The 15995-nt window shown below is 32.3% G+C and overlaps 1 protein-coding gene across 1 annotated transcript; it reads right to left on the bottom strand.

The window, feature by feature from the left end:
• Window positions 1–3332: 3332 nt before the first annotated feature.
• LOC144841932 (growth hormone-regulated TBC protein 1-like) lies at window positions 3333–13766 on the bottom strand. The gene is made up of 7 exons (XM_078698233.1): window positions 13695–13766; window positions 10068–10222; window positions 8133–8291; window positions 7671–7895; window positions 7007–7179; window positions 6372–6557; window positions 3333–5188 (listed from the first exon to the last, which is right to left on the bottom strand). Exons 1-7 carry the CDS (start codon window positions 13745–13747, stop codon window positions 5105–5107), a joined length of 1035 nt encoding a protein of 344 aa, XP_078554359.1. The 5' UTR covers window positions 13748–13766; the 3' UTR covers window positions 3333–5104.
• Window positions 13767–15995: the final 2229 nt, after the last annotated feature.

The raw sequence follows: 15995 nt of genomic DNA, 5'->3' as shown, positions 1-15995 counted from the left end.
TGTCTGTATAAAGAGGCGTGGAACTGATCCTGTCACAGCCAAAGATAAACCCTTTGATCTCCGGAGCAGCATTTGCTTTGCTCTTATTAATACTGCATTTGATCAATTTGACGAAACAAAATTCTTCTCAATCATTTGAACTCTGTATCAAGATGATTGTATATATTTTAACATTAATATGTTTAACAATAAGTTTGATAACTTATACAAAACTTTCTTTTGTTTATCTTTGTGCTTGTCAGGCAGCTTGTTTAACAAAAGCAAACTGTAGAGTGTACCTCAAATTCTCCCATTCCAGAGGCCCAGGATTTTCTGGAGGATATCTATCATGTATTCAATTCACGCCATCTATACCCTTTCACATTAAACACAACTATTTTATTAAACTATTATTATTTTATTTCTGGAGTTGTTTGATTTTTGAATTCACACCAAACAAAATGCAGGCGTTGACACCTTAGTGTGTTATTACCTTTTGTTGATAAAGCGTGAAACAAGAATCTTTGTGAACACATTTCTGTTACAAAATAAAGATTTCATTACAGATTTTTGGTTAAAATAAAAGTATTTAATGACATTAAAATGAAATGGAATGCATCAAGAAAAAGTATAAAGAAATACACATGTATAGTCGTATACATTATGTTTATATCTAATTTACTACAAAACAATTGTGATTTAATTGGTGATATATTAAACAAATAAACTAAACAATAAACAGGCAGCACTGATTGACTTATATTTGAGTGTATTATTACAAAATAATAGTTTATACATAATATAAAACAACATTGATACATAAACAAATGAAAATTAATGCAAAGCTAATGTCATAGGTCATACTGTAAATTATAGAAACAGTGCTCATATTCGGAACATGATCTCATAATCGCGTAGAGCATAGCTCATTGGCGAAAGTTCCGTATTTTTTAGTTGTATGAAAAAATGTCTCTGGCGGGATGCGAACCTTCAACCTCTTGCTTACAGGGCGAGTATCATACCACTATACACATACCACCACCACTATCAGTGGAGGCTTAACAAGTCAGAATAAATTCCAACTTTTTTAATACGCAATGGTTTTTAAAATAAATATTGTGTATATGTAAATCAATTGTGTTGCGTAGCACTGTGTAAATCATACTGTCAAATTATAGAAACAGTGTATTCGGAACATGATCTCATAATCGCGTCGAGCATAGCTCATTGGCGAAGGTTCCGTATTTTTTAGTTGTATCGGAAAAAATGTCTCTGGCGGGATGTCATAGGTCTATGTATTAGATTACAAGATACATAATAAAATGACAATACATTTTATGTTGTGAAAACACAGTACTATTTGTGAGGGTGTATAGTGTGGATGCAGCTACATGTGCACATACAGTATACACATGTGAGCCAATGTTTACTCCCAGATACACATTAGACCTGTATGTCCATGTTTGCTCCCAGGTCAGATATACACCTGTGAGTCCATGTTTGCTCCCAGGTCAGATATACACCTGTGAGTCCATGTTTACTCCCAGGTACACATATAAACCTGTGAGTCCATGTTTACTCCCAGGTACACATATAAACCTGTGAGTCCATGTTTACTCCCAGGTACACATATAAACCTGTGAGTCCATGTTTACTCCCAGGTACACATATAAACCTGTGAGTCCATGTTTACTCCCAGGTACACATATACACCTGTGAGTCCATGTTTACTCCCAGGTACACATATAAACCTGTGAGTCCATGTTTACTCCCAGGTACACATATAAACCTGTGAGTCCATGTTTACTCCCAAGTACACATATAAACCTGTGAGTCCATGTTTACTCACAGGTACACATATACACCTGTGAGTCCATGTTTACTGCCAGGTACACATATACACCTGTGAGTCCATGTTTACTGCCAGGTACACATATACACCTGTGAGTCCATGTTTACTGCCAGGTACACATATACACTTGTGAGTCCATGTTTACTCCCAGGTACACATATACACTTGTGAGTCCATGTTTACTCCCAGGTACACATATAAACCTGTGAGTCCATGTTTACTTCCAGGTACACATATACACCTGTGAGTCCATGTTTACTACCAGGTACACATATACACCTGTGAGTCCATGTTTACTGCCAGGTACACATATACACTTGTGAGTCCATGTTAACTCCCAGGTACACATATACACCTGTGAGTCCATGTTTACTCCCAGGTACACATATACACATGTGAGTCCATGTTTACTCCCAGGTACACATATAAACCTGTGAGTCCATGTTTACTCCCAGGTACACATATACACCTGTGAGTCCATGTTTACTCCCAGGTACACATATAAACCTGTGAGTCCATGTTTACTCCCAGGTACACATATAAACCTGTGAGCCCACATTTACTCCCAGGTACACATATGTGACCTGTTTAATTACTTATTATAAACCAATATGCTTTATATAAAAACAGCTAAATACTGAAACTGTAATACTAATTCATATCATATATGTTTTATTTATAAACTGTCTTGTTATTAATATTCATAATTAGGATTAAATGTATACACATTTATAATCAGACACAGTTAAAATGTTTACATTATTGCTTCTAATTGGACAATTTTTGTTGTTGCAAAAATACCATTTGAAAAAAATAATTTTGACATTTAAATCGGGCAAGTATATGGTTTATCAAAGTACATAATAGGTACAAATACTATTTTTTACATTTTCATTTGTACAGTAGTGGTATGTATACATAATTTTAGCCACTTATGACAACACTAATGATAAAACACATGGAGTATTAAGTTCAGAAAGACAAAACCCAGGATTTTGGGAATAATAATGCTCACATATTCATTTATTAGAACAAAAAATATGTAGGCGTAATGACTTCGGCATCATTTATAAAATATCAGGGAAAACATACATGTAACTGGATAAATCTTATAATAGACTATTCTAAGGAAAATATAGAGTACACACATATAACATTAAACATGTCTGCTATTCTAGACTATATCTGATCTTTATTCTGTACAATTATATTGGTATGTCACTTGTTTGTGTTGTTTTTTAATGTTAAGTACCATAAAGAAAAATTTGCAGCTGATAAATATTGGTTGTTGTATTTATTTTAATTATTATATAATTATTTTAATATTAATGTCTAAAATTATTTATACAAATACATTGTGGAATGCACATTGGATTAAATGAACAAACATTTGGTTCAGGAAAAGTTGGACTTTGCGTGCAAAGTGGACTAATGGGGAGGGGGTTTCTATAAGCAGGAGGAACTTGAAATGATAATAATTACAATGAATGTACTGTACATATACAAAACTATAAATATTTATTGACGAATATCAAATAAAACATGTTAAACTAAACATTGACTATAATTATTTGCTTTTGGTATTTGGTGCAATTTGGAATTCGAATAAACAAAATAAATTTTTAAATCTAAAAATACATATCTATTTATTTCAATGGAAAACATTATATGCTAATTAACAATTTCATAACCATTTTCTCGTTATATACTGTACAGCTTTGGACTATGCTTTGTAACACATTTTGGTTTTAAAACTATACAATCCTTTGAAAACAAATGTATGCAGATGATCAAACATCAGGCATCTGCGTGTGGTGCTTACTTTAGGCACACACACTTTGAGTGAAGTTGTATGTTCACACATTGACTCACTAATTGATCACATGTAAAATTCATTCATGATAATATTGTCCCCCTAAAACCTTTTTTTTTACATTTTTTTTTAGTATGCCATTTTAATGTCACATAATAAAAAAAAGGATTTACCTACAAAATATGATTTACCTGTAATAATGTAATTTAAAACAAAAAATAGTCTAATTGACTGCCAGCCAATGGGTTTTTGTTTGGTTTGAAAACAAATATTTTCTGTTCTGTCTGTATCTGTTTTTTTTCTACGTGATTCACTTAGTTAAAACTACAAAATAGCATATTTAAAATCTGATTTTATTAATATTCATATTTCATGTTTTTAGGAGACAATAACCTCTTTGAAAAAAAAAAAACAAGTAGTATCTACAATTTTTTTTAAAATATTCACATTTTATATGATGAAGGCTTTTCTATGAAAAAATGGTTGATTCTCCAATTAACAAACGGCAAATTCTTTATCATATATTTTAGTCTGAACATTTGGAGTAGTATTAGGAAATCTGTCATCATATAAAACCTCTTTTCTAACTACAATATTACAGATATTGCACTTCACAACATATAAAAGACGAAACATGCCACCAAACAAAATGTGAGCAATTCAGCTTCATAGTGAACTAAATTCATTGAACATAACTCTATGGGCCTAGTTAGTTTATGAGATTAGTGAATTTACCCGCTAAGGGCTTCATAGACCAATAATCGCCAAATGGTGGGTAGGTAACCAACTTAACTGGATAAATTATTTAAGCCTGAACTTAAGTAACCAGCAATAGTCATAAAATATATCATTTAATATGAGATAATATGAATGTGAATAAAAGTGGTGTTTGCGCCACAAAAGAGAGAGAAAAAAAAATATATCATTTTGGAATACAGATAGATCACATGTTGGATTCCAGCTTGAACAAATATGGTTGGCCAACCACACCACACATTTGTAATTGGTTGATAAATGTTTGCTAAAAGAAAATATTAGAGGTTGCTCTAGTGAAATCACTCATGCATGCAATTCCCGCTAAACAACCTAGGAGGCGTAGTTTGTAGTTGATTTAATTTAACAAGTACAATTAACATAGACTGTCTTGTGTAACACAACAATTGCCTTAAACATACAAGAAGCTGATTGCATTGAATTTTCACTATTACATAGAGAAAGTGACAAACCTTTTATACAAGCAAGATTTTTAAAAATTGAAGAAAACAAACACAAAAAAATATGCAAAATTTGAAATGAATTGCTCTTAGCTTGGAAAAAAAGAATGTATATATTTTTTTCGTATTTTGTGTAAAATAGGGTTTCTCCAACGACTTTCTCATAAAAATGTATGATGCAATCTACATAATTGCTGGTACTGGTTGTATTGAATATATATTATTTTACTATTCTGTAACTTGATGTTACTGTTCCTTTTGAAGCTTATCTCTCACATCTTGCCTTAATCTGTTTATTGTATCTCGTGTGAGTGAATCTTGGAAGGAAAGCTGTAAAAGAAGAAAGTAAAAATATATTACTTTTAGGTTATAAACATTAACAAATTTAATTTCATTATTCTGTGGGGAAAACAAGATTAGAAAAATACAAATTCAGGTGTAATTTGAAAACATAAATAAACATGCTGTCCAGACCCTAGAGCAGATCTGTAATATACATCTTTGGGGTTAAGCAGTCTCCTGCACAAACATAAACAAACATGCTGTCCAGATCCTAGAGTAGATCTGTAATATACATCTTTGGGGTTAAGCAGTCTCCTGCACAAACATAAACAAACATGCTGTCCAGATCCTAGAGCAGATTTGTAATATACATCTTTGGGGTTAAGCAGTCTCCTGCACAAACATAAATAAATATGCTGTCCAGATCCTAGAGTAGATCTGTAATATACATCTTTGGGGTTAAGCAGTCTCCTGCACAAATGCAGCTTGCAAGTTCATTTTATCTGGCTAAAAATGATCTCTTGCTAATCAAAAGGGGGTTAATATCCATATAGGACCTTTGACCCCACACCATGACACTACAGTGTGTTCCATCTCCTGAGGTGATAATCATGTGTGAAGCATTCTTTCAACATCAATGAGGATCTAAAACCACTTCTACACAGCTCATACCTTATAAGGAGGGTCTTCGGGATACAACAGTGTACATAACTGAAGCCTAGTCTGCACTAGTAAAATTTTGTTTGCAAACTCAGGAAAACTCCAAAGTTTGGCAAGAAAAACCCCAAAGTTTGGCAAGAAAAACTTTCTGCAAACTTGCTTGCAGAAGTTAGGCAGTGCACCATCTTGACAAACTAGTTTGTGAATCTTTGGGTTCTTTGCAGTCATGTGTTCGTCCAGATAGACAAAATGACAGCCCCCAGTAACTAGTCTAGACAGGAATCACAAACTTCTCCAACAGTTTCAAACAAGACTTTTGTATAGTAGACTACTGTAAGCTGTATGTTATGTTTATGTTAAATGTTTCCTTGTAAAGAATGTAAAGCTATGTCTACACTATCAAACTAGTTTGACACAAACAGTGTGATGTGCCCAAATATGGTAGTGATATGCTTAAACATGGTAGTGATATGACATCATCATGTCCATATATGGGCACATCACATTTTTTTGTCACATACAGTTTGATAGTGTAGACAGAGCTTAAGAGAAATTTGTACTGGGTTATTACCTGCATGAATTCATGACAGTTTAAATTTGCTGAACTCTGAGTAGATTCCCTAAATGCTTCTATCAATGCTGTAAAACTATTTGCTTTCATAATTGTTTGTGCATTGCGACTGATAAGACCTAAAGCTACACGGAATATGATCTTTGACCCCTCGTAGAACATACAGTCCCAAATCCGGAGCACTGTCTGTGAAAATAAAATGATACAACTTTAAAGAAGCAGATTTTATTTTTATTCCATGTATTAACATGTAAACAATTGTGAAATGTTGGGAGTATGTAGGCCTAATGTAACTGGTCTGAATTGCACACAGGTGTGGATGTCACATACAACAACAATATTGTACATTCATCTATCCTAAGTGTCTCTTTGTGTTGAGTACCCAAGAAATAGCGTTAATTTGTCTGTTCACAAGGACAGGGGCTGAGATGGACAAGTACTCTTACTCTTCTGAAAGATGCACTGAGCCAATGTGTACTGTACACTTGATCTCAGTTTTAAGTCCTTATCTGAGAAGACTTGTTCTAGTACCAGAACTATGGTCAAATAGACACTGTGCTGATTTTATGACTATGGTACACATCACCTCTGCCTCACCTCCCTTAGTATTAAAATTGTTGAAAATAATAACTTACCTCAATAGGCAATACATCAAGAAAGAGACATATAAACCATTTAGTTGTAGGAAGTGACAACTCTAAGTCATGCTTCAGAATGTGAGCAGCTATCTCTGGCATCTTCAGTTTCAGTAACTCCATTAGAACACCTTGTTCTACCTTAGTACCAATAAGATCCTCAGAGTAATAACCTGTTTTACAGTTCATAAGAAATATTCACCTTTAGAATTGGCTCATGGAATTTTATTCTAGAAACCTCTATCAAATATACCAACATTACAAATATCTTTTTACATGTTACATCTTCTGGATTAAAATGCCAAAGATGGTTGCAGTACATGAGAAAATTCTTAACCCTACCTACTTCCTTTTAAAGGAAATTATATATGATACTACTTTACTAGTGTTTAAGAGACCAGAAAATTCTGTCAGTAATATTCATTCATTTCAAGTTTTTAATGGCTCTCTGACTGTCTGGCTTTAGAATAGGTCAGAGTTGACATGACAAATTTCGGACTGTGTAGTGATTTTCAGATAAACAAAGGATTTTATGAGAATTCTATGCAAACTGTGTGACAAAAATTGTCATTGTTTATCTCGTTACAACCAACAATCAGGGATGCCCTGGTTCTCTTTGTCTGCTTACAAATGGCTCAACTGTGTAATTTATAAAAATACGAACCTGGCTCCAACAGTTCATCAAGAAGGGCATCAAGTAGAAAGAAACACTTCTCCTCATCTTTGACAATGACTAACATGAGAGCTGTGATGAAGTTCATTCCTTGACAATAACCTACTTTCGTGTTGTGATGTCCATACGCGGTCAGAACGTTTTCTAAGGACGGACGTTTACTGTTTGTAGCATCATTACAGTAGAAAATATTTTCAGGGAATGTTCGGTGAAGATCTTTAAAAAAAATGTATTATAATCATAGAGTTATTATAATATAATACATGATACAATTACTGGAATCAGCATTTTAGTATCATATTCAGAGTTGTCCTCTTTGTTATAAAAACAGTTATTTTTATACACAGAGTATTAAAATGTACAATACAAAAATCATTTGTACATAATTTCACAATTGTTTAAAATACTTTATAATCACTAATCTAAATATTTTTCTTTTGGTCATATCTGTACCTATTTTAATGGTTTCACAGAGAGTTTCGTTTTTGGGTCCATTTAGTAATCGTTGATAAAGGCCAGAATTATTGGCCATTCGTCCACTTGCTCCACTGACCGTCATCCATACTTCAGCTCTGTGTTCACTTGGAATGCCCTTTCTAACATATCGTTTAACTGAAGAATAAAATAAATGTTTCTTAATCTTCCTTCAACAGTTAATTAAAATTGTTAATTATTGTTCTTTCTTTATTCAAATGATGCTTTTTTTAAATTGATATTCTATTTAATAAGAAATAGGCAAAATGAAAACATTGTAATTAAACAAGTCTTACAGACTACTGTCTGCATACATCTCAACACTCTTCTCCCAGACGTGCTTTGGGGTTTGCATATGCCCAGTCCGAGTTTACAAATTCCAATTTTTTTAGTAGTAAACTATAAGCTTTCTCGTGATACATTTTCCGAATGCTTCCGTTTGCTTAAATAACTTTCTAAACGTGCGGCGCAAAGAAATATTTTACCATTCAATGTAATAATAAACTTGGAATTAACTTTTAAAATATTACTTTGCACAGCAATAATACTTTAATGCGAGAATACTTAGATGTCTTTATTTCTGAATTTTTTTTGTGACGCTTTTGGCAATAATTTTGATTTTTGTTTTCAATTTGTCTACTCACATAACTGAGAACTATTTTATGAGCCTGTGCACCTTAAATTGCTGGTACTGAAATGGAATGCAGGTTTTTTTTACAAGATTATGAATTTGCTTTCTCTTTCTTTTGCCAAAACTATTATTACACAAAGACAAACAAACAGCAAAGAACATGAAAAAAAAAGATCATTCCAGGATAACCCATAAAGTTTTGAAAAAACAACTGTTTCCAAAAGGGTGGATATGGCTTTTTCATGCAGTAAATCATATATATAATTATTTTTTATTTATTTATATTTTGCATAATAAATAATTATATATAAATTCAAAACAAAACAACAGTTAGAAAATTTATTGGATTTGTATGATAAAACACACCACACATGTCTTTTAATAAAATAAAATGCATAAGTGTCACGTACACACAAAATAAACATATGACTATATTAAAATATCAATATATTTAAAGTACAATTCCAGATGGCAAGTTTAATTGAGTTCACAAAGATGACTGAATAAAATAAATTATGTAATCAAATTTGCACTAGTATTTACATTTGTATCAATAATCTAAATTTATTTTCCATGAATATTGCACTCACAGACTAATTTTTTTTAGTTTCTGACTGAGTAAGTAAGACAGCGTGTAATTTCTAAATTGAGTGAGCAATGTTTGCCACAAGTGAATGATTGAGGGAATCATGTAAATACGGCAAGTTAAAAGTTTTTAACAAATATGGTATTTGTCATACTGTACAGTATGTCAGGATTTTTTGTAATAACAAATTACAACTCCACTCCCAAAGACTATGATAAGACTTTGTTTATGAGAGCATCTTGTGCATATGTTTGTTTTGTAAACAGGATTGCCACCTTTAAAGGACAGTAAATGAATTCGCTTATGGTTATCCTTGGGAATTTGCCTAAATATATAAAAGAGCTTGTTGAGTGCGTTGGAAGTTGGACTTGTGATCGTGAGTTTGAGTCCTACTGTATGCATGCTCGTTGCATTGCACGTGTCCATAGGCAAGACACTTACATTACATTTTCCTCTCTCCACCAAGGGCGACAAATATGGGAACTCTGGTTTAGGTCAACACCAACTGTGCTGATTACTGGAGACATTATGGAAGAATGTTTCCATACGTGTTTGATCAAAATACAGGGGTAATACAGTAATATGAAAGCATCATATGGAATCTGCGCATAGATATACGTAGCACAGTACATTATCATGATTTGTAATTATTAAATCATCTCAGTAACAAAATTGTAAAGAACTTTTTTTCTTTTACCTTTTCTTGATTTTGATATTGCTTTTGGTGTTTTGAGTACTTTTTTCCATTTGATGGCTCTTCTTGTTAAAGTTGCTAAATAGTCAGACATGAAGGCTTCATATGAATCATAATCAAAATCTGCAGATCTTCTGAATCCATAAGGATCAATTTCACTAAAATAATACAATTGAAAAAAAAGAATGATGTTCTTCTTTCTACTTTCTTATGGAATAATAAATTAAAAATACTAAACTTTTGTTATACTACTACTATAGTGTATTGTGATACATATTAACATGATAGAACAGACTTCTAAAATGTTTTTCTCCTGAACATTTTCCCCTGTATCTAGAATGGGAAATCTGGAAATTCAATGACGGTGATCAAATTAGGACCACATATTATAGGATAAAACTGCATACGGTATGGTGATCAATTGGTATGCAGAACTTAAGAAAGCCTAAACCAAGTAGGCTAGTATTAGTAATAGACAAAAAAAAGTGTAAAACAGTACCTCAATTGTATTGTAATACCGTACAGTAAAGTTGTTAGCTTGGATAAATGTTATGCAGTAGTAGGCCTATTTACAGTAAGCCCATCAGTTAAAACTACTACTGTATTAGTGGATGGCTTGGAACAACTGGTTGCCTGTTATTAATACTTTTAGTAATTTTGTCTGTTCATGCAATGGTAACTACAGTATTTATTATTAAAATATTATTATTTAAAAACAAAAAAATCTACAGTATTAATTTAAACCTATTTTTTCTTCATTACAAATTCTAGAAGTACTAAAATAAAAAGATTTCACAAAAGTAACTGAAAAGCATAAAATAATTAAATTACTGTAGAAAACTAAATGCAAAAGAAAACAGAATCTGAAAATAGATCTATACAGAATTCAAATCAAATAATCACAATGATTTTATAGGTGCCAAACAAAAATGGCCACATCAAAAATAGAAACTAACCAGAGACCATGATTTGTCAATTGGTTGAGGATTACGTATGTCCACATCTTACTATAGATAATTTTCAATTTAAAAGGTACTACATGTATTTAGTACTAATTTACTATTGAAACGTTTTAAATTAAACTTTGAATTGACACAAAAAAAGACCAAATAACTATTTGAATCAAGTCTGAGTTACCTTCACTTTAGTTTCTATTTCATTATATTTATTTGTTTGCATAAGCTACTGTTGTGTAAAATGATACTGTATTGGCAACAGTTCCTGATTGACTTGAGTATTCCAACATCCTCTAACAACATGTTTGATGCTATTGTATGTGATATATTTATTATTATATTCCCCTTAGGGGGTAATCAGTGAATACTGTAGGTTCAATTTTCTGTAGAATTGGGCCTTTAAAGCTCAGGTACAGGCATGAATTTTAAACATAATATCTCGTTAATTGTAATTGTAATAAACCAAATATTTGTAATAGAAATCTAGACGAAAAAACAGGAAGACTTTTTTTTCAGTAGTTACAGTAGGTAGTTTAACCTAATGTAATAACATGTCTGGTGACTCTCTAGAAGGTGAAAAAAGGATGGTGGATATACGGTGGATAATTTTTGCTATAGGATGAAAATAAAACTCTGAAGTTGAATAAAAATACCAGAAACGTAAAATTCAATTACAATTACCTATATTTAGTCACCTGATGATAAAGATTTTTTACCACACCGTTTATTTTTCATAGGTTTTTAAAAATGCCTCTCTATTTACAACATTTGTGTACAAAAGAATAGAGATTTTGCTGTGTAATTTGAACTATCCCACTGATAAGAAAGTGCTTATTTTCAACAAGCTTGTGTAACACAAATAAAATTCCAAAAATGATGAAACATAGGGGAAACTATAGATCAATAATTATTGGAATGTATGATCAATAGAAATTTTTTGCCCGTACCTGGCCTTTAAGGCCAATTTACACAGACGAGCGGTAACAGTGAGCGGAAAACAAAAAGTATAAAATCTACAGTATGTTATTTCTTATGCCCATTTTCACAGAAAGCGGAACAGACAGGAGTTGAGAGGAAAGAAACAGATTTTATTTTTTCAAAATACCATGCCATAATTTTTTATTCGACTTGATTGATGTGACGTCATATATCAACAATTTTTTGTTCCAAGATTTCCGCTCGTCTGTGTAAATTTGCGTTATACAGCGTTACTGATAATTACCATACCATTGTTTTCAGCACATTGATTAGTATTTTTTACTAATTTCTATTGCGTACTACTAGATTTTAATACTACAATTTCAGTACAACTTGGACTGTATTTGTTTTAGTTAATATGTAGGCTAATTTTAATAGTTAGTACTTGAAGATACTGTCAGTACTTGAGTATTACCCACTTCAACTACAGTACTTACTGTACAACCAAACATACCTGACAAACATACTCAATGTAACCTTTTGTTTAATTTAAATAATACTTTATTATAGTTTAACATGACATGCCTAACGCAGTTCATTTGTTACTTTCTAGTGTTTAATTTGTCAATTAAGCAAATATTGCAACGTCCCATATTGAATGTATTATAGATCTCTACTCATCAGTTATCTACAGTATATATTAAAATGGTTCTATCAGACGAGGATCAGCCTAGGCCTACAGTAAGTACAGTAAGGCACACTGTCCCTGTGTGAAGGCATGCTCATTCTAAAAAAGATTATATATTTGAGTGTTTTCAGTATTTGTCTATAATATATATTAATAAAGGAAAAAATAATTTTCTAGAGGAAAGACATTCTTGTGCCAACATTATAGAACAGTTAGGCATACAGTAGTGTTGAATATGGTTTTGAGAAAGTGAAGCCAACCAAGTTTTTAACCTTGATATTCTTATACATAATATTATGTTTAATACAACAGGTCACCAACTTAGAATATGTAGGAAAAGATGTACTGTAATACTAACATATCATGTTTGAGCTTGCTGCTGGCTTTAGATTCCCCAATTATATAACCTGGCACCCCCTTTTTTTAGAAACGTCCGAGATGAAACATTCCTGACTTGAAACTCCCAAAAAATTATATTTGAGCGTTTTGGTGCGTGGCGTGAGAGCTTGAGGTTTATTCAAAATCTGATACTTGAAAATACTAATCTATTACTACTCTTCGTTAATTCTCGGTACATTAATTAACACATAATACAAAATAAGTGAGGAGGCAGCTCCTATCTTAACAAGTTACAGTATTAATATAACTTATTATTATTTTAATATAATTATAAACGGTACGGTAAGCAAGCAGCAGTAAGGCTAGGCCTAAACTAAAGTCTAAAAATACCAAGTTTGCTGCACTTTTAAATTGTTGTTTACATTGGTCGATAGTTGTGTGTGTGTGCCAATTGTGCCTAGCTAGTATAGTCAATAGGCCTACATTACCTACATTTTAGGCCTAGGCCCACTAGGACCAAGCAACTAGGCGGCGCCTCGTGTAGCCTGCCTAGCCCTACTACATAGCCGGGGCTATAGCTAGCTAGGCCTCCTAGCTAGGCTTAGACTAGTCTTTAGTTTACGAGGATTATGAAAACATTTCAATTTATACAAAAATACACAGTTCATTATTAAAACATCGATATATGATCTCATACTAACATAGTGTAATTAATTGAAGTGTACTTACTCTCTAAACGATAAATCTGATTCCACTTTCGGTTCTTCCGACTTTTCTGCCATCCTCGCTTCGCTTCGTCGATCTTTTGACTGCGCAATCATCAACTCAAAAAACACAATTTTGTAATAAATTTTACGCATGACCAGTCACGAGCTCCACCAAATTCACGGGGGCGCCGTTCATGTATTTAATAAATATTAATAATAGTCCAATCTAATCATGGAGGTATAAAATTAGATTTTATACCTCCATGGTCCAATACGATAGTATTATTCAATTCAATTCAACTTTTATTTCAGACAAACTGTCAATGATAAATAATAATAATAAAAATAACAATGATGAAGGCTAGAAGATCTTATGTCTCTCTCTATTTATAATACATTCTTGAATTTAGACCATGCGATGGAAATTTCCTCCATAAAATATTTCCTCTATTCTGCCTCATCTCTTGAGTAAAGTTAAATGACCTATAATGATAGTGCCAGAGTCAACATACTATCATACCTTCACTCTCCCAACTGTTTTAGGAGTCCCATTGATTCTTCAAAACAGCATATAGGCCTACAGTTGGACTTTTATTATTAAAAACAATAATCATATTGTGACGATAATTTCTAATCCTATAACAAAATATCTCGATATAAATTTAATAAAAAAGAAGTTTATAATCAATTGCGTTGAAAGTGGAAATAATGAACACGCCTACAAAACAGCACAGGCCTACAGTTAGACTTGGAAAAACAATATCGTTGTGACGATAATTTCTTATACTCAGAATATATCATTAACAAAATAATATCCCGATAGAAATTTAAAACAATAATAAAGACGTTTTATAATCAATTTATGCGTTGAAAGTGGAAATAATACCAATAAAAAAGTCACCCGAAATTGTACTCTCAACGGCAATGCAACTTAATACACAACAAGTAGGCAAATAATATAACAATTAATACACAGTAGTAAATTATAACGGTCTGGCCTCAATGATCAGTAGACCATATCACTTAATCATGCTTAGACGTATTATTAGGTCATAATAGTACAACTGTGTTCCGCCGTTAGAAAAGTACATAGGATACAGCTCTTATTTACAAGTAAAATGCCAGAGATGCACCCTTACAACAAAGCTAACTGGATATCGAAGCTGTTCTTTTGGTAAGGAAACTAACTAGCCTACACTACTTTTGTAAAATAAGCTTTGAACACGGTTCTCGACTGTGTTGAGCTCGTGTACTTATTTTTGGTAACGGTGCTTGTGCTATTATTGTTTCTTTTGAGTGTATTCAATCTGTTCATACTGTTCCGAGGATTCAATAGCTTTCAATTGTGAACACTACTGTACAGAAAAGGTCTTGACTTATACCGATCTGCTGAATAGCCGATTCTCAATACCGTATAGGTCATACTCTGTGTAAATGTATCCAGTTTTCATAGGCAAATACTGTGATACAGCATCACATCCCCTGTATCATAGACCCTAATGATCCCTTAACCGTGACAGGCAATGTTGTTATATTGTCACGTGTTACTTGACAAATAATGTTGTCATGTGGAGATGCACTGCGTTTGGATGGACAAGCTGTGTCAAAAGTGAAATTCCTGAACATGTTTAAATAATTTTTACTTACCAAATTCAAATCAGTTATGCAAAAAGACTCATCTTCATCCCTATATTCAGACATTATCAGATAAAGAAGGGTTAGTTAGGCACAGAAAACAATAAACCGTTTCTGATTCTCAAAACATGGCGTGTACTTTATACAATCAAACCGTGTTGAATGTGTATAGGCCTATTATAATTTGTTTAACTATTTATCACATTGTATTATTTACAGATTCTACTCAAAACAAAATCTAGAAATTTATTAACGTAATTGACTTGTATCTTGTATCGTGTAAATACGAAAAAAGAAATGCAGTTGCAATTTGAGTGCGGGTACCAGCTAAGAAAATTAATAAATTAATTACTGTAGCCTGGGGCCTATGCTACACCTCTTTAAATGTATACCAAGGAGAAATATGATAGCTTTGTGGTTTAGTAAAGAACTACAGTATAGCTAAATAGACATGATAGGTGAGATTAGGTAGTACTTTGAATGCTATTACTCTTATTATATCTCAAGCGTAATAATACATTTAAGGTTTTAAGATTTAAAGTTGAACATAAGTAAAATATGAAAGTGAAAGATAAATTGAAATTCAAAAAGAAGTTCCAAGCATTCTTATTAGGATAATATGTCTAACATTTACTTTAATCGTGTTTATAGGTGGCTTGGTCCTTTATTAAGGAAAGGATACAAGAAA

Source organism: Antedon bifida, chromosome 5, assembly GCF_963402885.1.
Source record: "Antedon bifida chromosome 5, ecAntBifi1.1, whole genome shotgun sequence".
NCBI classification, from domain to species: domain Eukaryota; kingdom Metazoa; phylum Echinodermata; class Crinoidea; order Comatulida; family Antedonidae; genus Antedon; species Antedon bifida.
This window is presented reverse-complemented; position numbering and strand designations above follow the sequence as displayed.

Bases quoted from the DNA above. Each gene is read 5' to 3' on its own strand.
- LOC144841932 (XM_078698233.1), bottom strand. From the start codon at position 13,747: ATGGCAGAAAAGTCGGAAGAACCGAAAGTGGAATCAGATTTATCGTTT. The intron at 7,896-8,132 runs GTACAGATATGA...TTTTTTTTAAAG, and splicing joins CTGTGAAACCATTAAAATAG to ATCTTCACCGAACATTCCCT. The intron at 6,558-7,006 runs GTAAGTTATTAT...TTATTTTCACAG, and splicing joins TTGATGTATTGCCTATTGAG to ACAGTGCTCCGGATTTGGGA.